The 27,595-nt window shown below is 39.7% G+C and overlaps 1 protein-coding gene across 2 annotated transcripts in view; it reads left to right on the top strand.

The window, feature by feature from the left end:
* The window catches only part of P2RY8 (P2Y receptor family member 8), a 33,798-nt gene extending 6,521 nt beyond the window's left edge, over positions 1-27,277 (top strand). The window contains exons 3-4 of one of the 2 annotated variants that reach the window (XM_054654647.2): positions 15,208-15,300; positions 23,240-27,277. In XM_054654647.2, coding sequence (XP_054510622.2) covers positions 23,308-24,381 — 1,074 coding nt within the window. In that variant the 5' untranslated portion in view covers positions 15,208-15,300; positions 23,240-23,307 and the 3' untranslated portion in view covers positions 24,382-27,277. The remainder of the gene's footprint in view (positions 1-15,207; positions 15,301-23,239) is intronic. The other variant, XM_054654646.2, reaches the window with a different exon arrangement.
* Positions 27,278-27,595: the final 318 nt, after the last annotated feature.

The raw sequence follows: 27,595 nt of genomic DNA, 5'->3' as shown, positions 1-27,595 counted from the left end.
ATGTGGTTTTGAAACAATAACATTTTATTTAATGCCAAATGCTCTTAGAAATCAGGTCCTAGGTAACTCAGGCCCTTCATTCCTCACATTTCTCTTTGTAATATGGGGTTAAATAATATTTATATTAGAGAAAGGCTGCAAATAAGAAAATTGTAGGTGTTTCTGAAGCACTTTGATGCTGCAACTCTGGATGCCATAAAAATGCCCAAAAATAAATTGTTTATTTAGTATTTAGGACAAGAGTTTGAACAGTGCATTTTACATAGGGCATAGCATCATTTATTAAACAATCAGGAGAAAAAAGTCGAAATTTTTCTGATAGGGTCTTTGGAAAATCGCGGGGAAGGCGTTGGTTCCAACAGAAATCAAGTGGAAAAAGGCAAGCTTAAACATGCCCATTTTCAAGCCTGTGATCTGTAGAGTTTCTTGGCAAGTAATTGAGTTCAATTAGAATAGAGATAGAGAATCTTGACTGATTTCCTGTCTTCAGCCTGTTGACTTACACCATTTCACTAGGAGGATCATTCAGCTAAAAAGCAACCAGGGGAACCTGCTGATGAAATTCTGGCTCTCAAGATTTTCAGCTGTTTGTTTATTTATTCAGGCTGCTAGAACAGTGACCTTCCTGAGATGAATGGGCATTGTGAGCATTTCAACATGGAAGGAAAAGACATGACATTTTCATAAGGGACACCTTCTCTTCCCCGCAGTCACACGTCTCTGCAAAGCTGCTGATCTCAGTTACTCAGTGTCTAAATCCTCAGTGCACAGATCAGAGCTGCTGGGGTCTTTACAAATACACAGTTAGTCAAAAAGTTTGCAACCTATCCATGATTGCAGCCAACAGAAGCTGGCTGCTAGCACGTGAATGTGAGACTGAGTTAAACAGAAGCAAGGTCAAGACCTTAAGCTGGACTAAACACTGCCTTGCACATTGCATACATCTCCTTATCAGCCCGATTTGTGACCTAAGTCTGTATATCCCTGTCACAGAAAATCACTGGACCAGTCTTTCACATGAAGATGCGCCTTTTTGGACACCCAGTTTGCCCATGGGGCATAAATATGTCTTTAACACCTCTAAGAGGATGAAGAATGAAGTTTCCTGTTACATGTCTGGCTTTTGCAAGTTTAGCAATTCTCAGCAGTGCAGACACATAATCTTAACATCCAGTGTTAGTGGATAAAATAGCCTCACAAACTCATCACTGAGGTTTTTCATGGTGAAATGCATGTTAAATGTTTGACATTTAAAACCATATATACTTGTGAAAAATTTTTTGATGAAGTGTTTTCTACCAACAGCTCTTCTCTGAGAAACAGGACACGGCACAGTTTTACATGTTATAGTAAGCTGATAGGTTTGCTCAACTCACATGTCTGTTCTGCTAATGTTTGTGGGTTGAGTACATAATTACCCCCACATGACAGGGGCAGAGATCATAGCCAATATGGATATCATTAACAAATATGATTGGTTTACCCTGGGCTTGGAGATTTTTACAGTGAGTTGGGTGGATTCTCAGCACTTGACAACTTTTGTTGCTGCAGTACTGCAAAAACCAACTGCAAACTCTCCCAGCAGTGCCTGGGAATCCCTTTGTTAAATGTGGAGCACCAGCATGTGGAAAGACTTTTGCTGTGTCAGTTAGCAGGGGAGAGCAGAGAGAGAAAGGAATCAATCATATTACAGAAAAATCTGTCCTTTGGTTGTGCCTGTTTTTCTGACTGCTTCAACTTGTCTTTGGGACTACTGTAGTCGTGAGTGTAGAAGGAAAAAGAGGTGGTCAGAAACAGAATTATTTAGGTTGGAGAAGAGTCTCAAAGTCATTGAGTCCAACCCTTAACCCAGCACTGCCAAGTCTGCCACTAAACTATGTCCTGAAGTGTCACATCTACACATCTTTTAAACACCTCCAGGAATGGTGACTCCACCAATTCCCTGGGCAGCCTGTTCCAATTCCTGGCAACCCTTTCTGTGGAGGAATTTTCCTATTATTCAGTCTAAATCTCCCTTGGGTTTACAGGCCAACCTGAGTCCATTTCCTTTTTTCCTATCAGTTGTTACCTGGGAGAAGAGACAAACCCCCACCCAGCTCCAACCTCCTTTCAGGTGCTTGTAGAGAGTGCTAAGGTCTCCTCTTTTCTTCAGACTCAACATGCCCAGCACCCCCATCTGTTCTTGTGCTCCAGACTCCATTGTCTCTCTCTGTACATTCTCCAGCACCTCAATGTCTTTCTTGCAGTAAGGGGCCATAAAACTGAAAATCTTTGCCATCTTCAAAAGTGCACATGGTGACCTGGAGATTTGACTTTCTCAAGTTTGAAATAAAAACTTCAGTGTTGCGGCTTTGCCAATGATTTTGTTGTTCACACCAATGTGCTACAGGAGCTGTAAATTTTCCCCTGCCCAAACGTGCCTCAGCAAAGTGAAAAAGTTCACACTCTCCATGTATCATCAGCTTAAACTTTTCTAGTAAATTCAAAGGAAATGAGAAGGGGTATGTTTGCAAAGAACCAGCCAGAAATTCAAAGTGTGCCAGGTATTAGAAATAAAGCCATGCTTATATATTAAAGATATTTTGGTGTCCAGCTATGGACCCAAGAGGACTGAATGCTGTCAATGGAAGATAAATATATGGTTCATTCATAAATTAGGTCTGTCACATGTTGGATCGAGCAGGATTTGGTGCAAGATTTGCAGACTGATATTTGTATCCACAAGAAATACTTTGTCTTCTATTCTGAGCCACATTTTTCTTGTTTTGACCGACCCCAGACAGAAAAAAGGGCTAAATGAAAGGCATTTTGAACAGTTTGGATGAGACAATGACACTGCCCTGCAAGGGGAGATAACACAAATATGTGTGGATTCACTGGCTCTGGAAACAGTAGAAAACACTGGTCTGTTTTCTTACTATGACTTACAGTGAAATAATACATAATGAATATTATCCTTATTGCCATTGCACACATCTACAAACTTCTCCTGAGTTATTATGGCCATTACACACAGAAAACCATATGCAGTTGTACTAATCAGGGAAAGGAGCTAAAAAAAATTAGGTGGAATTATAAATGTCTGAATTCCAGGCTTTCATCCAGCCAATTCACATTTTTTGAGAAGAAAGAGAGAGGAGAAATATAGGCTTATGTATATAGGCCAAAGATCCTTTTCAAACAAAGCTGGACAGCAGCTGGGCTCAGTGGCTCTCTGGGTCTTATTTACATTCTTGCTTCTAAGGATAAAGTGAACAAATGTGTGATACCTGTTCTGGCTGATAGTTGCCCAGGTCCTTCCTTTCTGGATTGTCCTGTATTACATCCTTCCCGTACAGATGAGGCTACATGCTCACCCACAGACTTCATTTGTCTGGTAAGAAAGTGTACTGAAATATCTTTCACTTCTAGAGTCTTTCACTTCTAAGTCCAAGCAGCCCATTCCTATTCTGGGAATAGCGTTCATTGACTGACTCAGAGAAAGAATTGCCTGGCTCAGCATCTCAATGTAGGTTCTCTCTGTTATCTCCAGTGTGCTCCACTGAGCCCTATCCCACACCTTTTATTTCTGCAGGCCAGTGTCACTGTGCCCCTTTACTTTCTTCTGGGAGGGAAACAATAGGTTCAGGCTGAGCTTTCTGCATGGACATTATTGTCTCAGTGCTCTCCTCCTCCTCCTCCTCCAGAGAAATGTGGTGTAGAGGCTTCTGGGGGCTTATTTCCTTTTTTCAGATCTGAGCCAAAGCTTAACTCTCTTGATGTGTAGCCATCAAAGGCATCAAAGATAAATAATTCACAGTAGTGCTGGTAAATAAATATCTTGCAGACTGTTACTCACTGCCTTACACATGCTCAGAGTTAAATAGGATTATATAGAAGCAGAAGGTTAAGCTTGCAGTAATTAAACTTCTAAATAGTTTTGAACATCAAAATTAAATGTTTTCAATTTTATCTATTTATTTTATATTTATTTTATTCACATTTATTTCACTTACAAAATTAATTAGTCCTAAACCATCCTTAATCTAAATCCTTTCCACAACAACTCACATTGGTGAGAAATTATGCCATATATTTTGGCAAGGCCCTACAGACAATTGCAAAATGACAGCACTTTTTTGATTACATCTGCAATGTGTCTTATGCATTTATTTTTTTATATGTTAGGGCTACAAAGATTGCATTGCTGCTGAATCACTACTGTTGATTATGATAAATGACAAGAGTATTTCCCCAGTAGAGAAACAGCCAAATATGTTACAATTTTTTTAAAGCAAACAGAGCATTCTCAGATCAGAATTACAGAGTACGTAAATGCTCTTTGCAAATCAGTTTGTATTTATCTTTTCAACACTGACAGTCTCAGTGTCCTTTGTGGTAAACATCACAAAGGGTTTTAATGTGCTTGTTCTGTTTTATATACTTTTGATCCACTTGTTCTTAAATTAAATAACTAGATAGAAAAATTGTGCTACTCTACACTGAAAGAGTTTGGAAACCAGCCTCTCTTCTCCTTATTATTAGAAATAATCTCTTCATGTTTCAGTCTAGTGGGTGAGAAAACCGTGCTTGTTTTTTTGGCTAAAAGTGTAGTGTTTCCAATTCTGAAGTTCTCATTGCAGTTTCCACCAGTTATGAACACCCACATCCCCAGGAAAAAAAAAAGAAAACACCTAGTCTGGGGCTCTTCTGTGTTGTTTATACACCGTTTAAAATGTTATCAAGTATTTCTTAACCTTTCTCTTTGCTTAAAAGCAGATTGTTTCAACCACTACTTCCTTATTTCTCCTCCCTTCCTCTTAACTCTTTAATAGAGGATCTCTATGTGTGCTTTTCTTCTTCATTTCCAGTCTATGAATAAGTTGATCTGTGCATCCTTCCAACCAACTGGGATTATGAAAACCAAACAAACTTTAGGGTAGCTTTCCATCAGAACAGCAAGATAGAGTTGAAGAGTTTGCTGGGAGTGGGGGGAGAGGTGGTGTCAGTCTTTTACCACTGAAAATCTTGTAGTCTTCCCATTCATCCTTCTGACAGTTTTATTTTGACAGCCTGCATCACAGATAGCATCGTATTGTCACCACACCATGCTGAAAATGACTTGATCATCTGATGCTTTCCTCAAACCTTGTCCTTCACAGTGATGTACCCCCATAGCCACTGATAGGAGTTAGTCATGCCAGCAATGACAGCAGGTCACAAGAGATAGCTGAGGTCTCATGCTGGCACAAGAAGGTGTGTGTGATCTTCTCCATGTATGTCCTGTGAGCCTTGTTCTGTTAAAAAAATATTGGGTTGATCTTTGCTCTGAGGCCAGCCTGAGCACTGTTGTAGCTCCATGAGCACAGCTTTCATTCTCATTGGAGTCCCTTTCTCTGGCCTGGCTTCCTAGGTATTTCCCTGAGTAATTGCACCCTTGGCAGAAAATGAAGTCAGTGTAAGTATGGGATCTTTTTACTGTTCTTCTCCAATTCCATCCAGGAAGTGGGAATGTGTAAAGGATCTTAGCAAAATGAAGAGCAAGTAGATAGATACCTATACCCCTGTAGGCTGAAACTCATCATCATGAGATCATCCATCTAAACAATGCAGGAATTCAGGAATTTTTGTTCAACTGGAAACAGCTCTACTTCACCCCTGCCTGTCACAGGGGGAAAAGATACACGCACACTCAGCCAGGTGATTTGCAGTGAAAGCATCACACACACCTACCAAACTCACCCTCACACACTTCCACAAGCACCTTATATCTGCCTGGGGAATAGTGCTAAAACGTGGAGTTGAGCCAGGCAGCTTTTCTATGCTGAATGTCTTTCTTAGTCTGCTGGGACAGGATATCCGTTCTCAAAGAGTTTAGCAAGACATTTTACCGTCATGATCTAGAAGACTGATTGAGTGGCAGTACATTCTGGAAGATCTGCTAGAGTTCTTGAACTAGAGAAAAGCAATTGGCACTGCAACAAAAGCAGAAAAAGGAAGTATTTTTATTTGACTGCCACTGATTCTTACAATAGAGGATGAAGACCATTCATCCACTGTGGCACTATGCTCAACAACGCATGATTTAGATAGGAGCATAAGAGATTCTTCTGCAAAAAGGGCAAAATCCCAGGAGGCAGAGCAAAGCAAATGTGCATTTATGACTCACATTATGCCTAGCATCAATCCTCTGCCTGTTCATGTGCCTGACCTACTTGCTGGGATCCACTGAAATCCAACACTGAATGAGAAAATTTCCATCGCAGGTGGAATTTCCAATTTCTGATCTTTATGCTAGCACTGACAAAGGCTTTAGGAGCCTAAATACCCTTTTGTTGTCACTCAGTGCTAAGTCTCAAGACTGAGATCTTCAGCTGCACACCTTTTGCTCAAGGTGCCATTATAAAAGCTGTAAATCCCAAGGATTGAGGCCTCAGCAGCCCATATATCCTAATACCCAGCCCAGCTGCAGGCCTGAAATCACAGTTGTTGAGTGGGGGGAAGACTTTTCCTTATGCTGCATCAGTTTGAGAACCTAGTAAACCATAAACTGCCAAAACACTCTTTGGAGTACGTCCTCCATGGGATACAGAAGGAAGCAAGATGTCAATGCCATGTGCCCTTTAGTCCTGTGGGTAGTTAGGGCACTCCCTACAGACTATGGATGTTTACCTGGCCTAATTAGAGCCAAGCATTCTTGCAGAAATGCATTAATCATAATGTTATTTATCTACAAGTTGTCTTTACTCCTGCAGCTGAATTTGTTCCAGGTACCACTGTGACATAAATTCCATAGGTCAGAAAAACAAACTCTAGTGTTTGTTTAGTACTAGAGAGGAGAAGACATCCAAAATGCAGTTCCTATTTCAATGTAATTTATATATTTTCTGTGAATCAACTAATAGAAAATCCTATTGCTTAATGGGGAGGTGGGGGGGAGAGTAGATTTAAATCTCCTCACTCTGATGAGAGAAATAAATTCATATCTCCCACTTCCCCATTGTGTGATATTTAGGAAGTGTGAATAGTACTCTTTTTGCTAGTTTGGATACTTCTGGGTTTTATGAGATAAGACAGAGGCAAACATCTCCCTGCAGGAAAAATTTCAGGGTTAATACATGGTTGTATCTAGAGATCTCCTTGAAATCCTCCACAAAGGGTGTGGAGGGTTTCACACACTTCCTCTGAAGCTTTCTCAGAGACTAAGGTGTTTCTGTCTAGTTTTCTTGCTGCTCAGTGTCCTGGTTTTCTGTATTTCATGGTAAAATGCCTAACTATGAGCTGATGAGGTGGGGACATCTCAGACCAGGCCATGGAAAGTCCTTGGCAGTGGCAGGCAGGTGTAAAAACTTACATTTCTACAACCCAAGGCAGAGTAGGTGTGGATGGTGGTGCACTGGGCTCTCTCTGTGGGTTTACACTCTGTTTTAACTCCTCTAGGTACTTGCTGCTCTCCTGTGTCTCTCTTTTTCTTTTTACTTTTTTTTTCTTTTTTTGTGATTGAGCAAATCTAACCACAATCTCTTTTTACACCCAGTTTCTAAAGAAAGTCTTTTGCCTGGTTTTCAGCTGAACTTTTGCTTCAGTAGTAACAAGAACGAGACATCAGAAATCCAGTATACAAAATAATACATTGATTCTGTAATATGAGGCATTCAGTCATTTGAGAACCAGCGAATCCTACAGTATCCTGCAGTTTGTGGAGATTTTTCCTCTTGGGATATTATTATATTATTATAATTCATGCAAAAAAAAAAATCCACTACCTCTAAAGAAATACTTATTTTATTTTGATTATTGATTTAGGAAGTGTCATTATATCATCAGTTAAAGTTCAAGGAAGTGCTCAATTTCAAAAGCCACTTTAAATGTTCTCCTTATGACTCTCGTAACATTTACAAAGCAAGACACTAATATGCCTTGAGCCATCAGCAGCAAGGTAACTGAGTTGTGCAAAAAATGTTAGTTATTTAAAGAAAAAAAATATAAGATTAGGAAAGTGACTTTTTAGAAGGCATTGAGCAAGTGAGAGAGAGGACTGGAATTTAAGATGCTCTGCTTATCATCCTCAAGAACATACCCACAGTCTTGCCAACTCTTGCCAATGCGGTCAGCCCTCAGAAGAGACCTGATTCTTAATCATCTACCTCTCGTAATTGCAAGGAGGCTTTTTCACAAAGAGATGCAAAGTAGTCATTAACATTTTCATCTCCTTATTGACATGGCTCTCTGCAGCAACAGTAATGAGGAAGCTCACTGTGAGCGCTGCCTTCAGTCCACTTCATCCCAGCACTTTAGAAGTGTTTTTGGAGTGCCAGATCCTTTTACACAGTTCAGTAAGGAGGCTCCTGGCTCTAATCTAGAAAGTCATATTGCTTTGGATATTGTGGCATTGTGGGGAGGCCACTGACATACTGGTCAAAGTATTGCTGCTACATTCTCATTGATGGTTTTGGCAGGAGACAAATTGTGTTGTTTGTGTTTGCTTTTGCTTTGGCAGAAGCATACAGGGAAACTAGTCAGGAATGCCACTGCTAAGGACTGATTCATAAAATATTTGGATGCCTTCTGAGGACTTAAGGCAAAATTAGCATATTTTTCAAATATTGCTTTGCATCAGGTGTGTAAAGAAATGGGGGGAGAAAAAAACCCCAGAAAAAACTAGTATTAATACAAATGGCAATGGCAATGAGTTGGAATGTGATGCAACTTAAAAATAGGGGACTAATATAAACACTTGTTCAGACTAAAAAGTACTCTGTCTTGTGATTGATGTGACCATTTCAAAATATTTCCTGTTGTGATTGTATAACCTTAAAAAGAAAGGATAAGTTTGACCTGGTGAATGCCTAGGTCTTCTCTTTCTGCTGGTCTTGGTAAAGGGATTTCTTTTACCTTAAAGAAACTGGAACAAAAGTAAAAGACAAGCCTTGAGGGTTTTGTGTAGGTTAGTTTACATCATGCTGTAACAGAATGCTCTAAAAACTATCAACCTACGCAGTACAAACACAAGTAACTTTTATGTGTAGTTAATAGTACATCTAAGAAGCATCTGTAGAGATGGTGTGGGAGTGAAGGGAGGGCTGAACTGAGGAAACTGCTTTTGAAAGTTGTTTTTTTGTGTGTGTGCAATTTTTTTTTTTAAAGAATTTCAGAGAATGGAAAGAGGAACCTACACTGAGAAGCTAGGCCCAACTTGTCAAAAACTTTCCCCACAGCGTGTGGTGAAACATCTTTTATCACTGCACTCTTATCTTTAGTATGTTGGCACTATGGTTTGCTCGCCTGCATGGACAGATGGATGGATGGGGCTAGAAGGGATTCTGAGAATTTATTTTGTTTTTCCAGGCTCTTTTATGAAAATTTAATGCACAACCTTTATTAAACCACTATCCTCAAGAAAATGGATCTATTTTAAAGTTTAAAACTCCTTTCCTTTTCTTTCTCTTTCTCTCTCTTTCTCTGTATATTTGTATGATGATTAGGCAATATAAGAGAGAGAAACACACAGAGAAGAAGAAAGGAAACTAAAGTTGTTCTTCTGAAAAGTATTGCCATTAGGTTTTTATAAAAGTCTTTCTCACATGTTGAAATAAAAAGGACTCAGGTCTGTTTCTTTCAGTTCCCTGAAAAAGCTTCAAATCACTGGCATTTTCCTTCATTTGCTTGCCAAACCACATTAAACCCTGCCACAGTGCTCAGTGGCTGTCACAAGCATGGGTGACTTCATCTGTCATGCCCCAGCAGGCTCCCCTCTGCTGAGCTGATGCCACACAGAGATGCTGGCTGGATACCACGTGCACATGCAAAAAGTGGCCCAAGGTGCCAGGGCATTTCAGCCGGGCTGGGGAGAACATGGAGTCTTGGCAGCTCTGTGGGAAAATCCCATGAAGGCTCTGAGCCTCTGATCTTCTCAAGAGCAAGCAACAAGTCCCGAAACAGAGCTGGGAACTAAGCAGTAGTAAAAAATAGATCACTCCACTGTTCTCAGAAAGAGAAGTGAGAAAGTAGTTGGTGCTGATGTTTCTTTACTGTGAGCTGGGGAGCAGGCTGCGTTTTCAAAAGGCCTATCCTGAATCTACTCCCACGTAGCTGAGGGCAACCTTGGGGTTTCAGAAGAAAAGGTGGCTGCTGTGATGGCTGGGATCACACCTCAGCCACTGCCAAAGCATCAGGTGTCTGCCAGCAAAGAAGCTTCCAGCAGCAATTCTCCTTCACGATCTGTGGCACCACAACAGAGTGAAAAAGAGAACCAAAACCTTTTGATAGGGAAGCCCTCATGAGAATACAGGTTTCAAGATTGCCATTTGCTAAAAATTCTCAGTTAAAGAGTTCAAGTTGTAGAAATTTATCTGCAATAGTCTATAGGCCAAAGCTCTTTGGTGCCTCGATTGGGAAGGGGAGACCCCAGGTGAGTGCTCCTGCTGCTGTGGACACTCAGGATAGCCAAGGCCTGAGCCAAAAGCTGCTAATCCTCCTCTTCTGAGGGCCTCCTCACTAGGTCTTGAACAGATGATTTCCACAAGAAATCATATTTGATGTGCCTGAAGACACACATTGCCAGAGTGCATTTTCCTAGTTTGGTTAGGGGTACTTGAAAGGTTTTGTTATTTCCATATTGTTTGCTCTCACAGCTGATTTTTCTATCCCAAGCACATTGCTACCACATTTACCATCCTCGTTATGTGATTAATGATGCAGTCCTCCAGTCACAGCCTTCAGCCCATGGAAATTCTGTCTTGTGTAACAATCCTGAAGCAACATGGCCCATTTTGGCAGCGCTGTATCAGTGTGTGCCTTACCCATACCATTCCTAACAATCACTTTCTGTCATCAAACTTCTCAGATGCCTAAATTAGGTCAGATTCCCAGCTGAAAACCAGGGCAATCTGCCTCAGCATTTTTACACCTCTCATTTAACTGTTTTTTTATGTATCTGGGGTTTTTTGTGGCTCACTGTTTTATGTGATGTGCTTCACACACTTGACACGTAGCAGCTCTTTGTCTGGTTCCTTCCTGGACTTTATTGACACCTTTTCCTGTCCTTTTTACTAAGATTGCAGGGGATTTAATAACATTCCCACCACTAAATATGTGCCATCCTGAACTGTACACTTTTCTGTGCCACTTGGCTCTCTCTAATTTTTAGTTTAAAAGCTATAACATTCATTTTCAGTAACAGAAAATTGCCCTATTTTAGTTTAGGTCAAACCATATTTTCTTGATGGCACCATCTGCACCAAACATTTCCTTTATTCTTAAGTGCATCTATATCATTTTTCTATGCATCTGCTGTCAAGTTACACACTGAAAGTTCAGGAATGTGGTAATATTTCAGAGCACATCACTTAGAGATCTCTAGGTCTCTTAACAGCCCAAATTTTGTCTCCAAAGAACTCTCTCCTAGTGCTCTAGTGTTATATGTATCTTATTGAAGCATAACGGTACCAGTCATCAAAATTGCCTTAGAGCAGAGTCTAGCTGGGGTGCCTGATGGTGGTACAGAACTGTGAGGAGTTTGATAGTGATACAGAAGGGGGAGGAGTGGCTGATAACACCAGGATGCTGAGCTGTCAACCTGCAAGACCTGGACTGGCTCCCCACACAAACCAGGTGCAGAACACTTGACTTCTGCCTGTGATTATTTCATAGGTAGCATTCATTACAATAATGTATCAGCAAACATCTGGCTATAGTTAGGGCACTTGCATGCTTCTCCAAGCAAAAAGAGTATGTTAGACAAGGATAGAATCCAATTTCTCTCTTATTTATGTGTTTGAGTTAATTAAGTGCAGAGGATGGGAGAGAAGACCGAACCCTGAATACCATGGCACTTGCAGTCAGGTTCAGCTGAAAAGCTGAACTTTTGACTTCCTGTCCTGCCTGTACTTGAGGATATCAAGAGGAGTGAAGCAGATGTAGTTTCAGGGTGCTATTCCTGTTGTAGCTATTTGTATTAGTGTGGTCACAAAGATACTGAACTAAAGGTGAAGCTTTTCTCAGAAATCTTTTTCCTTTTTTTTCCCCATTTTATAATCTCTGCTTCTTGCAAGTTACCAGTCATACCTCTAACTGGTATCAGATTGCCAAGCTGAGGAGAAGTCAAGAAAAAAGTGTTAAGTCACAAAGAAAGTAATAATTGTGTTGACTCTTTGCTCCTCCTTTTGTGCATTTATGATGCTGCTTTTAAAACTAGGTCATATCTGCTCCTGTAGTCTGTTGTTTCTGAGGTTCCTGTTACCTGTGCACTTTGCCTCTGGGCAGCTGAGCTCTGCACTGTTCAGGCACTTGTGAGTCCATTTTGTGCCCTGTGCCAGCCACAAGCAGCACAGCTGCAGTTATTGATACTCAACATAAGCTGTGAGCTTTTGCAGAGAAGACAAATTTCAGGTCTTTCCACATGTGAACAAAGTGATTTTGCACAAGATGAAAAACAATGATCTTGCTTCTACCTATGAAGCAAAGAGCTCTGAGGTGCTGTGCATACAACACACAGAGCTGCCTCAGACTTCTCTGTGAGCTGGGTGAATACCAGACCTACAGGACTGCTCTGAGAGAAATGCTCCCTGGTCATGCCATTGGGCCTCCAGAGATTATATAATCACAATTAAAGGCAGAATCAGCCATTGTAGGATTGACGGGGGTAGCACGGTCGGGACGAACGGAAATGAGAGGTCTCTGAAGCCAGGTCGTGGAACCTGGGGTTTATTGCAAAGGGCCTGGGTGCAGGGGCCCTGCTGGGAGCTGCCAGCCACAGCTCGGAGCAGCCCCGAGAGAAGAGAGGGGTAGAGAGAGGATGAGAGGGTAAGAGAGTAAAAGCATAAGAGAGTAAAAGGGGTAGGAGCATAAAAGGCAAGAGCTAAGAGACAAGAGGTAAGAGTAAGAGCATAGAAAAGTAAGAGCTAAGAGACAAGAGCTAAGTGAGCAAAGTTTTTGTTACAATACAATAAATCATCTTCTGTGTTGAATATTCTGATTCTCACTAACCAATCTAGTACAATATACAAATCTTATAGCATTTCCATACAGCCTATAAGAATCACTACATTACTATACTGTGGTACATTCTAAACCCTAAAAACTACTCTTTGGACCCCTTCTGCCAAGCTGGCAGGGTATGCTCGGACTCTTGGACTTGCCTGCAAGCAGAGGGTCTTGTTTCATCAAAAGGGGATTACCTTCAGTCAGGCCACACCATTGTTTTCCAGTTGTTCACTAACTAAGGTATCTCAAAGCTTGCTTTCATTTCAATCTTGCTTATAGTTTCTATATTCTCAAAATCTTTTGCCAGGCATTCATATTTATAAGGCTTTCCTGTTTCATCTCCCCCAACAAGCCATGACTGTAGCTTGAATACTATTGAATGGTGATGATATTTTATTTAAAAAATGCAGAAATTTTCTCTAGCAGAGAACCACAACCACATATGTGACCATATACACGAGCAACTGAACATCACTCTGGAAAAATACAGCTCATCTATAGCTCAGTAGCACAATTCAGGGTTCACATTTTGATCTGTGACGATAAGCAGTAAAAGAAACTGGGCAAAGGAAAGAGTGACTGTGCAAGGTTCCTCATGGAGATGACCTGAGGTGTGCCCCAACCACCAGTCCCTTCAGGCCAAGCTGGAAAGGAAGCATTGTCCAAAGTCCTAGGGAATGAGCTCACATTTCCCACTGCCTTGGATTGCCTGCATTTCTGCCTCCTAGGCATTTGTCAGCCCAGGCACACCTCTCCTCCTGAAATACATGCAGTCACCTATTTTCAGTGGGTAGAACAAGAGGCACAGGAGAATGGCTAAATGCAATATCAGTTCCAGTCATACCAAAGTGCCTCCAGCAGCCTGGTTTTGTATCAAAACCTTCCAGTAAGATGTGCAGTTTGACAGGAAGCAAGGCTCACTCTTTCTGTATATCTGGCTCCTCTTACCCTTTCGGGAGCAGAGAATAAGATATGCAAGAAGCTGCACAGTGCACATCAGTTTAGCTCCTACAGAGCCCCTGGTCTCATATTTTTCAGCCAAGACTGTTTTCACTAGCACTGATGGGAGAGCTACTCCAAACTGACATGAAAATCAGGAGAACACAGAGTCTGCAGGAGTTCACTGCCAGAACATTGCAGAAGGCACCTGGGGGGAGAGCAGTGGTCAGCCATGGTCTGCCAGTAAGGGCTAAATGTTATGTGCTGAGAAAGTACTGCAGCAGGAGCAGAAGAAGACAAAATAATTTTTATTCTGAGTCCTTATGATCATGTAAAACTGACTTGTAGGCTTCAACACACAGGTGGAAGAAGATGGATACAGGTAAAACAATGCATTTGATCCTATTCTGTGCCAATTGATTTTTACACAAAAGCTGACCTGGTCATTTAAAAGTAGCAGCTAGGTGATCCAAGTGTGAAAGGGGTCAATTATGTTTTAGTGAACTAGCTCAGATTCTGACAGATTCCAGGCAACTGTGGGCGTCCAGGAAATCAGGATCTGAATCAACAGGATGTTTAAAACAGGCTGGAATCAGCTTCAAACACCTGCATTTACTGTGGAAGTGGCTACGTATGCAAATACTGCAGTCACTGGAGATCTGCCCAGTACAGTAAACACTTTCCAACTCACCCTAAAATAGATACTTAGATTTCTATGGATGATAAATCCATAGCTGTAGCAAAGACCAGGCAGGAATGGTCGCCTATACCCAAATTCTGCCACTTAGTACTGATGTGGAAAGAGTTTTGCCTATTCATATAGATCTTAGTTAACAGGAGGAACAACAATTCATCCTGTGTTTTTACCAGTCACCTGTTGTAATGAATGGATCCAGTACAGGCTTATTGAAGACATCTATTTATTCAGGGGGTAGAAAGATGAATCTACTGAGACCAGGTAGTGGAAGCAGTGGAAAAAGACACATCTGAAGGCAGCTTACACTGTCAAACAAGTTATTTGATACACCCCTACAAATATTACTTACAATTTCTGGCCCCAGTATTTATATGGCTGTTCGAATTACTCTACATTGTTTGCTCAAAACATTTCCCAAATACCACACCAAATTATCCTTTCAGGTACTCCTGCAAAAATTCATGACCTGTCCTGTTTATGGGCTCAATCACAAGCTAAATCATTTAACAGCTACAGACTGTCATATCCTTACTGCAAATATGAAAAAAAACCCCATAATCTGAGGTTCTTTTTTTTTTTTTTTTTTTTTTTAATTTTTATCTCTAAAGATAATCTTCAAGAGCACACAGCAACTCACCTCAATTCCTTTGTGGACTGATCAGGAGAGGAAACACTTGAAGAGAACTTCGCAGAAAAGAGAGGTGAAAAGATAGAAAGTAGAGATTTCAAACAGAATATATACACATATATATGTGTATAGCATAAAAACATATGTGCTTTTATGTGTGTATACTTATATATATTTGTTTGCTGCAAAATGCCAGTTTGAGCACACAGACTCAGTTTAAGACCACCAAGTTTCTGAAGATTGAGGGATTCTCTGTTAGGAATCTGTCATATTGTCTACCACAACTGCCTTGTCCTGATAAACTGTTAAATTCTTTTCCTGGAATTTGAGGTTGGAAGGGAAATTATTGATTACACTTTTTCCTCTGACTCTCACAACAGCTATGTGAGGCAATTACTTGTAGAGGGAAGTAGTTGATGACCAGAAGCCATTGTCTGTCAATCCCGGATACAGACAATATTTAAAACTTAAAGTTATAAAGGAAACCAGTTCATGTGTTATTTAAAGTTCAACTAGATGAGGCAATTTCATCAAAGTTTTATAAAAACATGTGTCTTCATCTTGCCATAAGTCAAGGCCAAGGTACCTTCAGGCATGCCCCCTGTCACAGGATAACTCCACACTGTGCAGGATGTCTGCCAGAGGAGTTAAAGGAGGTTTACAAGCTGATTGTTCATGGCCCTGCACCATCTGACAAACTCTGTGGTGCATTTAAGTGAAGGTTCCTTGCCAGGAATCAGCAGTTTCAGGAACTGCTTGCATGGCTCTTCCTCCCTGTGCAAGATAGCATGGTTTCACTCAGAGGAAAGTTACCTTGTGCTGTTGGGAAATACAAGTGTGCGTATGGGCAGTGATCACAGAGGCCTCTATATCCTACAGAATGAATTCTTGAGTTGATATGTTGAACTCTTCTGTTGCCTTAGCTTTGCTAATCTTTTTTAAAATATCAGTCTTCAAAAAATAAAGCTTAAAAAGTCTGCTTATGTAGGAAAGATCAACATACATATAATATTCTAGCTATTAGCCCCTAAATTGGAACCTCTTCAAATCCAGTTTAGGATACTTATTCTTACTGAAATTTAAACCAGCATACAAAATTTATCAGTAGTTACACAACTTGGGTTTCAACTGATCTAAGGTTTTGTGCACAACATTTTTATAGGCTGACTTGTGCACTGGTAAAGAAAACTGCAAACTGATTTATTTTGTAATCTAAGTAGCACTTGAACTGTAAAATCATACTTCAGATGCTGAGAGGTTTTTGTCAATACTGGCCCACAGACCTACTATTTCCAAGAACCTGACTGCTACAGAAATAAAGTTTTTTCAAGACCACATTGATGAGTTTTGCTCTGAGCCAGCTCATAGACACAGATGACAGTGGCTGTGTTTATGCAAATCTTACCTAAATTAGGGTGAATGTTGCTAACACCAGCAGAGAATCCTGACCTTGCTGATTTATATTTCGAAAAGGTGAAGGTTCAAGTGAACTAAAATCAGCACAACTGCATAGTCCAGGACAGACACAGGAAATTTGAAAGTAGATAAGTACATTTAATTTTACTACTTAGCTAGTTCTGAAGATTCGGTGCAGTATTTGCTTGTGGAGTTTCTTTGCCTCTCATCTGTATTTTTTAAATTTCACGGAAACAAATTTTTGGTTCAATCTTGGAAAGTGCCTGCTTTTATTCTGTCAGGCTGGAGAACAGAAGCACTCCCTAGTAGGCAGAAATGACAGCATTATTTTTTTTCGCTTTTGAATAAAGCAGTTTTTCTCTAGAATGATACAGCTAACAAGCTCTAACACGTATGCACCCCTCTACTACATGAAAGCTGGTAATGTTTCTATATTTTCTTGCTGAAAAAAGAGAGGGGTTTTTACCTCTCAATGTGAAATCCTTGTGGAGAGAAGACACTCTTGTTTTACCTTGCCCTGATGGTTTGAGGTCAGAGCTATAACCACCATAGGGTTTACTTTGACTGTGTGTACTAAGATAAAGACTGACTGAAGGTAAGCTAAAACATCAAATACTCCCTTTGTGATAACATAACTAAGGCTTGACAACAGTTTCTGACCTTTGTGATAATGATACTCAGAACAGAACAATAGGAAAACAAATCAGCTAAAAGAACAAAGAAGCCCAAATACAAAGAAATTTCTTAGAAGATTTAGGTTCACATCTTCACTGAGTGAACCAAACTCTTGGCTTTTAGAGATGTAGAGATGTAACACTGCCAGCTAAAATTTGCATGAAAGTTTTTTGCAAGGGTGAGAAAGAACCATCATTACAAAACCTGCAGCCCCTTTCGGTAAGGCCCATGTTCTGTTTAGGAAACATTCAGACAGCAATGGACTCATTTACATTGCTCAGTTTGGTGACCTTGAACATTTGCAGAAGTGTTTCTCTGAATCACATGAATGGTGCTTTAGGAACTGTACTTGAGAGGTGTTACAAAAGGGCACTTTTTCTTCTTGTTTTTCATATTAAAACCCCTTACTTTATTTAAATATCAAAGTGTTTGTCACTTTTCCCACAGCTCAAGATTACTGAATCTTGGCTCTTTACTTTCCTGACTCCTTTTTCTCCTCACACTCAGTCTACAATAGAAATTAAGCATTTGTTTTATGGGCTTTTACTCATCTCAGTAGTAATTCACACAGTCCAGGAGGGGTTGAAAACCCAGCAGAAACACTCCATACTGAGAACCCCCAAGTTGTCTCTAGTTTTATCTACCATTAGGTAGACATAAACTATTCTAGCCCTTTAGCTCTTGTTACTGCTTTTTAATCAAACCAAGTAAGCAAAAAATAATGTAAAATAAAATATACTAAAAAGCAGTCTTTTAAGAAAAAACAAAATACATTCTTCAGCTGCACTTGCATTGATGAAAAACTATTAATAGGGGTTTTCTACGTACTTGCAATAAAATCTGTGCTTTTACTTTGCTTCATTCTAAATCTATTTGCAATTGAGTTGAAATTGCATTTCGGCTTGTTTTTCCAGTAAACATGCCATCCTGCATTCTTCAGCTAGAAGGGTGTCTTTCTAAAAGAGTAACAATATCAAAAAATTTATAAAATCAGAACTTTTTTCCCCCTATGCAATAGTGCTTTGACAGGTAATGAACCAAAAATTATGAAACGCAATACGTTTTGAAAGGCTTTCTGCTGCGGGATATATTTTAAGAGGTATTTTTCCAGCTCAAATCACAAAGCAAATCTCATTTTTTTTATAAATCAGCAATTTTCATTTTGACTTCACTCAAGGGCTTTTCAGTCTTTTTCACAGGTGTGCTTGACACTGAGAACAGGAAGATAATAAATGTAAGAGAGAAATCACATCAGCTTAATTTAGCAGTTCTCTAAAAATAGAGACATCTCTACTGTTCCTCTTCCACAGCAAAGAAGCAACACATATCTTGTGATTTTTTACTGTTTGATTTTCAGTACACCCTTAAATGTTTTATTTATCAACTTTTGTCACTTGAAGGGAATGAAATCCCTATTCCTATCAGAAAAGCATTAAGCAGCTGTCACCTTAGCTTATGGTTGCAGCTTGGATGAAAACATGATGCCACTGAATTTCCAAGTAAGTTTTATGTGCAGAGTGCCACGAGCCAGTGAGTACAAAGAGTAGCAAAAAAAATCCTACATGGATTTAGTGAGCATTACTCCAGAGGCTTAGTACTTAATATGAGACTAATATTCATCCATCAACTAAATGTTTCAGAAATCAGGCAAGCAGAAAAGCTTAACATTTCTCCTTCTATGTCACAAGCTTGAGGACTACTGTAAATGTCTCTAAGACTGGATCATGTCACTTGAAGAATCCTTATTTAGTTTTTGTCTCAGTATGTCCATTGGTCTGTCGTATTTTAAATATAGGTCTCCCAATATTAAAGAAAAAGCATGTATTTCTAACAGGGAAATTTATGTAACAGAACTATATTTTGAAAAATTATGCATATGAAACCATAGCTTAGGGTGGATGTTTTAAAATCCGTGCAAGCTTAACTGATTTGAATTCTGTTGTAAAGCTGAAGTTGGATGGAAAAAGCTCATAAAATGTAAGAAGAGTCTAATTTTAAACCTCTAAAGAGGGATTCTTTTCTCTCTTGATGTGTTATATTTACAAATTAAACCACAAGAGACAGACAGAGACTGCGGGTGCAGTGGGGGAAGGACACAGTTACCCTGAACCAGATGAAAATGATGTAAACACAGCATTAACTAAGCCCCAACAGACGCAGGAATGGGAGTGGTACATTGTGGTTCCAGCAACTTAACCTGCTGTGGTAGTTTCAGTCTAGCCAGCAGCCAAACACCACACAGTCACTTGTTCACCTCCCCCACTAGGCAGGGTTGGGGAGAGATTTGAAAGGGTAAAAGGAAGAAAAATTGTGGGTTGAGAAAAAGACAATTTAATAAGAAAAACAAAAGCCATGCACACAAACAAAGTAAAACAAGGAATTAATTTGCTGTTTCCCATGGGCTGACAGGTGTTCAGCCATCTCCAGAAAAGCAGGGCCCCATCACATGAAAGGTTTACTTGGGAAGACAATCACCATCACTGCTTCTTCCTCCTCCTTCCCTCTACTTTATATGCAGGTAATGGAATATCCCTTTGGTCAGTTTGGGCCCCTGTCTGTGTCTCCTCCCAGCCTCTCGTGTACCCCCAACCTCCTTGCCAGCATGGCACTACAAAAAGCAGTGTGGTGGCTCTGTGTAAGCACTGCACAGCAATAACAAAAATATCTCTCTATTGTCAACGCTGTGTTTAGCACAAATCCAAAAAACAGTCTCATACCAGCCACTGTGAAGAAAATTGGCTCTATTCCAGCCAAACCCCACACACCTGGGCATTTAAAAAGCAAATCATTACAAGTAAGGGTGAATTAGAGCAGGAATTTCTTCTAGTCCAGGCTTTCCTGACAAGGAATTCAGGATTAGTGTCAGAGAATCTGGCAAAAGGAAAGATGACATTAGGGGGAGGATTTTCTGTACTCCACATTTCCTGAAGAGGCTATCTGCCCTCACCAATGACATGCAACATCAGTCCTGTGTGCTTTGCATGCCCCCTCTCCCCTGCAGAAGACTCTAAAGGAACCACCAATCATTCTTCTGCTCATTGTGATGGACATCTTCATTACTAAAAACGAGGTCAAGGAGACCTACCCTTTTTGGAAAGCTCTTGTAGGCACATAATCAGTAAGTCTGGTGTCTTTCAACTCCAATTCAAGAGGTGCTGCATTTGGAGGCACTTCTGTTTTACTGACAGTAGCATTCCATGAGTGCATAAAATTCACCTTTAGTCAGGCTCTGAATGCTGACACTGTTTTGCATTTGGCAGCATCTAGGCATGCATTTTTTATCTCCTTCTTATCAAGATGTTCTCTCAGAAAAAAAAGCAAGTACAGAAGAAAATACATTTGAGATTAACACAAACCAAAATGTGAGACAGATAGCTTTATGACCAGTGTGATAGATTTAATGGAAATTTTTACCTATATTCCTACCTTCCCAAGTACCTGTAATTTCTATAGGAATAGCATCTAGGGGCCAGTGATAGCAAATATCTTTCATTTGCTCTATATTATTAGAGCTTTGTGGTAACTCTGATACAGACAACAATCTTCTGTTTGTTTTGAGAAGTATAGAGTTGTTAGGCACAAAGGGATGCTACTTGAGCAGGATTTTTGAGGTAATAGACTTAATAAACATTTGCTATGCTAAGTCACAGACAGATGAGTTGAAATAGAGAGCATTAAGGCTTTCTTCCCAGAGTTATATGACAGTGAGTGCTTTTTCAAGTTAGCCTGAAAAATGAAGAATTAGTTTCAATCTTGATAGTTCTCCCCTGATAAGATTTGAATTTCATTTGCAACAGATTTGGCTCAAAGGGCTTTTTGCAATTGTGCCCATATGATGATCACTTCACTACCTGAAACATGCTTGCTCTGTGTCATGTGCATGATATATGTCAATCTCTGATTTCTTTGAAATTCCTATTATCTTGTTCCTTTATCTAGAATTCCAACAACTCAGCTGGAAGCAACATTAATCAATATAACTTTCTTGATACTGACTCTCACCACTTCTGAATATTTTTAGGTGACATTTAAAGCACTATTGTCAAATGTATCAGATCAAGAAAGAACTTTTAATAAGCCCTCACTGAGCTGCTTGCTGCTGTAGCTGTACCTTTTTCTGGATCTGCACTTGGGTTTTTCTCAGTTGATTATCTCTTTACTGCACTGCAGCCTCCAGTAGAGACTTCACATTTGCCAGGTCCCAGGAATCATCAATGGTTCAGAAAACAAGTTTTTCAGTTAAAGCCTCTCTTAGAAAGTACATTTTTTTTTGTCAGAATTATTATTTCCAGAAACTATAGAGTTTCTCAGCACTGTGGGATGAGCTCTTTGAGGACTGACTGGTTGCACTGCTCATGGCCTATGAGCACACAAACTAAAGCTCTTTTTAAACAAGATATCAGGTTAAGTGACACCAACATGTTTTTTTAATCTAACCTCCTACAGCAGGGCTGTCTTGCAATAAGATGCTTGGAATAAACCATGCAGGTGATGAGAGTCCACAAGCAGGTGTGTCTGAACCCACTCTCTGCCTGTAATTAAGAAGTAGAGATGTGCCCACAGTTATTGGCTGACTTGGCCTGTCACCTCTTCAGCCCTTATTGTAACTCTTTGCAGAAACTACTGTAAATCTATCCTCTGCCTTTCTGGGTATTTGTTGCTATTTCTTCACTTTTTCAGTGTTGTACTTTTGTGAAATTGCCTCCCTGTACTCACAGTTTAAAGAAAGCAAGCACACATATTGAGGTGTGAGTTCTGTCCTGCAGCTGCTGAATGCTTCCATGCTGCTTAAAATAAATACACTAAACCGTGAGCTATTGCATCTGCCAAGAAAGATCTATGAAAAGCAGACAGTGAAAGCATGGGTATGCTTTGCAGACTGCAAAACTGAAAGTAATCTTGCAGAATTACAGATTATGCAAATAAAACAGCTACAAACAGAATATTTTTAACTAACTTACATTTTGCAGAAACTGAAGCTCAATAGTTTTTTTTTCTTGGTAGAAGAGGGCTTCTCCAGCCTGTAAACCAGTCCAAGCAATTGCAATCTGTCCCTGGTTCTCATGTTTCTTTCCTTATATTCTTTTTATATTAGAAATACAGCAAGAGTCATTGAATGCATGTTTTCCTTTCCCTAAATTGAAAAAAAGCAAAAAGAAATTAAAATCCACACCTTATTTGAAATGGATCACAGTTTAGTTGTGGGGAAAAAATGTCAGAAGATACTGTGCACTACAGAAATCAAGGTTATGACATCTAGAGTAGATGTGATGGATTTAGCTCATGGACAATCTATGGACTAGTGTTCTCACGTAGACATCAATTGAATGTCAACTTGTGATATGTGATTTTCCTTATGTTACAGTCACATAGGAGGTGTGATAATGAATAGACTACAGAGCAATCCATGTGAGAGGGATTGATGGGCCAAGGTCAATGGTGTGAGGTTCAATAAGGCAAAATGCCAAGTCCTGCCCTTGGGTCAGAAGAACCCCACACAGCACTACAAGCTTGGGGCAGAGTGGCTGGGAAGTTGCCCAGTGGAGAAGAACCCAGGGGTTCTTCATAATCAGTGCTATGATCTAATTGACATGGTGATGTTTGCTCAAAGATGCCATGATCTTGGATGTCTTTTTCAAGTTTAATGATTCTGTGATTCTAAGTGTCAGAAAACCATTCACCAGGGAAAAGGTAGCTGTTCCAAGATAGGAAGAAGTTAGAATGGCAAAGAAGTTAGATTGGCAAAACATTATGGTGATTTGAAGGGAGGCAAGACTTTTCAGAAAGTAATTTTAATGGATTGAGTGCATTCAAGGAAAATCTGTCAAACTAAAGAATTTTTTTAGTTGATTAATACATGATTCATGTCCTAAATTTCTGCTTTGACATATTGCTTTTCTCACTTGACATTTCTCCTCTAGGTTTTCAAGCCAAGTGTTCATGATATGATCCAGCTGGCTTACAGGGATCAACAACCCACTTATGAAAAATGGTTAAAAACGAATCCCACCTGGACAATTTGACACTGGCAATGCTCCAGAATAAAACAGTCTCCATCACCCTCCCAATTGTGTATACAGTAGTGGCTCTGGTCAGCATCCCTGGCAATTTATTCTCCCTTTGGGTGCTCTGTTGGCGCATCAAACCCAAAACACCTTCTGTTATTTTCATGATCAACTTAAGCATCACGGACCTTATGCTAGCCTTATGTTTCCCCTTCCAGATTTATTATCACCTCCAAAACAATCACTGGACATTTGGCAAGACTCTTTGCAGCCTTGTGACAGTGATGTTCTATTCCAACATGTATTCTTCCATACTGACCATGACCTTTATCAGCGTGGAGCGGTACATGGGTGTGGTACACCCCTTGAAGTCGATCAAGTGGAGAAGAAAAAGATATGCCTTGGCTGCCTGCCTAGCTATGTGGATTGCCTTGCTACTAGCCTTCTACCCACTAGAAACTACAGACCTGACCTATGAAGTGAAAGAATTAGGGATTATAACCTGTTTTGATGTCCTTAAATGGAATATGCTGCCCAACTTTGCAGCTTGGGTAGCCTTTCTCCTCACTTTATTTGTTGTGCTGTTCCTGATCCCTTTTGTTGTAACAGTTGGATGCTACATAGGTATCATTAGGAAGCTAATTCAGACATCAAGCAGATACGGCAATAAGCAAAAGACTAGATCCATATACCTGGCAATAATTGTCCTTCTGTCCTTCATCACTTGCTTTGCCCCCAATAACTTTATCCTACTTGCACACATGATCAGCCGCCTATTTTACAACAGCAGTTTGTACCCTGCCTACAAGCTCACCTTGTGCCTCAGTTGCTTCAACAACTGCATAGATCCCTTCATTTATTATTTTGCATCAAAAGAATTTTACCAGAAATTCATGCAATTGTTTCACCCTACGGTACTGCTCAGCGACAGCTTGGAAAACAGAAGGGAAAGTTTATTCTCTGGCAGGACCATGTCAGCCAGATCGATGTCAAGTGGACCTATGGATGGGTTAGAGGGAGTAAGGATCAATTTGGAAAGGCAGGAAAGTGTTTTTTAGCTTTAGATATTCCCAGAAGAAAGACAACTGCGAAACTCATGAGTAGACACAGAAAACATTTCCTTTTGAAAGGCCATGCTCAAAATACCTTGCTCCAGTGACAGAACTCAAGCTGTATTTAAATTGCATTTCAGGATTTTCTGGTCATGGAAGTGCTAAAGGAACTGAATTTCTTCAAGAAGGCACTGAAGCAGGGTTAACCTGGAAATAGCCTTGCTGCATAAGACCAAGGGACAGGTTTAAAACAGTTACTCTCAGGTTGTACTATAGTTAACCAAAGACTTGCAATTCTCAGTGAATGTAAAACATTACTGTACATGAATTACAGCATATACCAAAGCTGGTTTGGGAGTAACGCAGTTGTTTTTCTAAAGAATGTGCCAAGCTTTGTTTTTGTTTTTTGATTATATTTGCTTCTCTGTTGTTGTATTTTTATAAAAGAAAGAATAAAAGTAGCATGGTATTTTACCATTAATGCATAATGCAGAGCCACTGTGAAATCACAACACTCACCCAACTGGTTTTCAAAGTCAAACCAAACTGACACTTGAAAAGGTTAGGTTGACTCACATTATTTATTTATTTCAATCTTATACAGCAAAACGTCTCATACAATGAAAGGAAAGCTAACAATGTTTGCAAATACAGCTGCACTTCTTGAAGTTATTCATTTCTCAGGACTATGGGGAGCACTTTATTTAAAGTAACAGACCTTCCCACATTAACCTATTATAGTACCAATGCTGCTTGTATGGGGTTAGTATCAACTGGTCATTTTCACCAATGTGAAAAGGCTACACATAGAAGAACCATCCCCCTCAGCAGAATTTAGCTTTACATAGCGCCTGGGGAGTGATGTTTTCTTCCTTACAGAGATGGTGTAGATTATAAACCAGATTTTCAGCTGCATAAATGAAAATTCAACCACAGACTGGAGAGTCATTCTGTGCCAGCAGAAACCAGATGAAAACTTTTCCTGATGGCCAGATGTCAGAAACAGACTTTCAGGCAGGCAAGAAGAAAGAAGAAAAGAGAGATGAAAATAAGGCTTGAGAATGGGAGTTGTACAAAACATCCTGAAAATAAGTTATGGCAGGTAGGTTGAGCAGTCCTGTGTTCGGAGCCCTCCTCTGAAATATTTTCTACAGCTTGTTTGCATATTGTGTGCCATGTTTAATCCTTCTCACTTCGCAACAACTTCCTGCATGCCTGGAAAGACAGCTGCTACAGAACATGCACTGGGGACAGACAAAAGAGAATGTTTTCCTGTAGTATTTACAGCTTTTTACCTACATTTGACTCTCACTGACAGAGGAGAGATGCAAACCACCTGAGAAGACCAGACAAGGCCCCCTCACAAGCAAGACAAAAATACACCATATCCTTTTGCTGCGTTTTGACTTTTTGATTCCATCCAACACTGAGGAGGAAACCGTCTGCAATGTTGTAGATAGTTGGTTGAGACATCTCATGCTGCACTGCTTCCAGAGCTCCTGTGCCTAAGTAATAGGCAACGCCCAAGGCCCTTAAAATTTGCCATTTTTCTTTGGGTATCTCATGGTTCAAAACCAATTTTCCACCACTAATTACCATGAATTTCTTCACAGTGGAGGGTGGAAAACCACAACATGCACAGTGAGATATTTGAATGTCCTATCTTCTGCTAAAGTATTATTAGTTTTTGGAGCAGAATAAATGTGAGTGGACCTAGCACTAATGTTTACAAGCCAATGTGAACATTCAATGCTTTGTGGCATTTCACAGTGCTAGTTTTAATTGATCTGCACATTTTCTGTGTACAAGGCAAATCTTTGCCTGGAAGCTACCCTTCACTATTCACTTTCACATGATTCCAGCTTTCTCACTATCACAGTTGTTTAATTGTTTTCTGCATTTTGTTGTGGCAGAAAACTTTTTAAAGTTTATACTGAAATCTCCCTCCTTTTTCTTTTTTTTTTAACATGGAAATACTTTTACATTGAAAACCTTTACTTCTCCTACATCTAATGCAGACTTTGACTCTGTTTTATCTTGAAAATGGTCCTCAAGTGCATAGTCCCTCCTAAAATATGCTGCAAAGTGCCTGAACTATAACTGACACAAAATAGAGCCAAAAGGGCAGAAACCTTGCACTTTGGACATCAACTGCTATATTTTGAAAAATGGTGAATTGCTCCTTTTTCAAGTGAAAAAAGATGCTCACAATGGACTGAAAATATTCTCTCCAAACTCATGCATCTCTTCATAACCCTTCATCTCTCTTCTGAAAATGCTTAAAAAGGAACAGGAAGGAAGCCTCATTTGAGTACACTTCATGCCATTTCGCTAACTAGCTTGGTTAATGAAACTTGACCCAACTCCTGTTGGGTCAGTGAGATTGTTCCTTGAGAAAGGAATGTAAAAATGCACCCATTAACAATCCTTTGAGTCCAATGGCATATACTGTGAAGTCTTGGAAAGTTCTTATTCGAGAGGAAGAGAATAAATTATTATTAAAAGAGGCCCATCATGCTGTTCTTTCATCCTGGAAATATATCCTTCTGGAGCACCATAAGAATAATGGCTTCTACCATACTTGATCAGTAAGTTGACATCCATATACATATACACATATAAATATACATTGCAATTTGTGAAGTTATTGAGAAGTTCATGTCCATATTATGTTCAATTTGGGGAATATGGGCCCTGGGCAACTTGCTTACTTGTAAGCATTACTATGTAGTTAATGTAATTTTACTGAAAAGAAAAGAATGTAAAGGCTTCTGTTTGTTTTCAAGGTTGGGAGGGAGTTTGTGTTTAATGTTGTTTTTTAATTACAGTATATAAATTTAATCCATGAATGTGTTTGGACTTTTTTGTAATATAATGATAATAAAAAAGAAAAAGAAAAGTACATGATTTAAGATTCATTCCCGTGTTTTTACCTGCCATGCATGAAAAACTTCCAAGCATAGAAGAGGGCAAGGAAACCAAGTTATGAAACAAAATTAATCTATTTCTCATTGTTATTGTGGATTTTTTCTTTTTTTTCATATTTCTTTACAGAATATATATATTAGAAGTTGGCATTATCATAGACACTTCACACAAATTTGAAAAGTATCAATACTTTATGAGATGTTGGCTAACTTGAATCCTTCTCCTTATGCAATAGGTGCACTGATACATATATCATATTTTTTTTTTAATTTCTATGCATTTCTGAAGGAGC

This window comes from Agelaius phoeniceus, chromosome 2 (assembly GCF_051311805.1).
Source record: "Agelaius phoeniceus isolate bAgePho1 chromosome 2, bAgePho1.hap1, whole genome shotgun sequence".
In the NCBI taxonomy this organism is placed as follows: Eukaryota; Metazoa; Chordata; class Aves; order Passeriformes; family Icteridae; genus Agelaius; species Agelaius phoeniceus.
The sequence above is the reverse complement of the archived record's forward strand: the minus strand, read 5'-3'. Positions and strand labels throughout refer to the sequence as shown.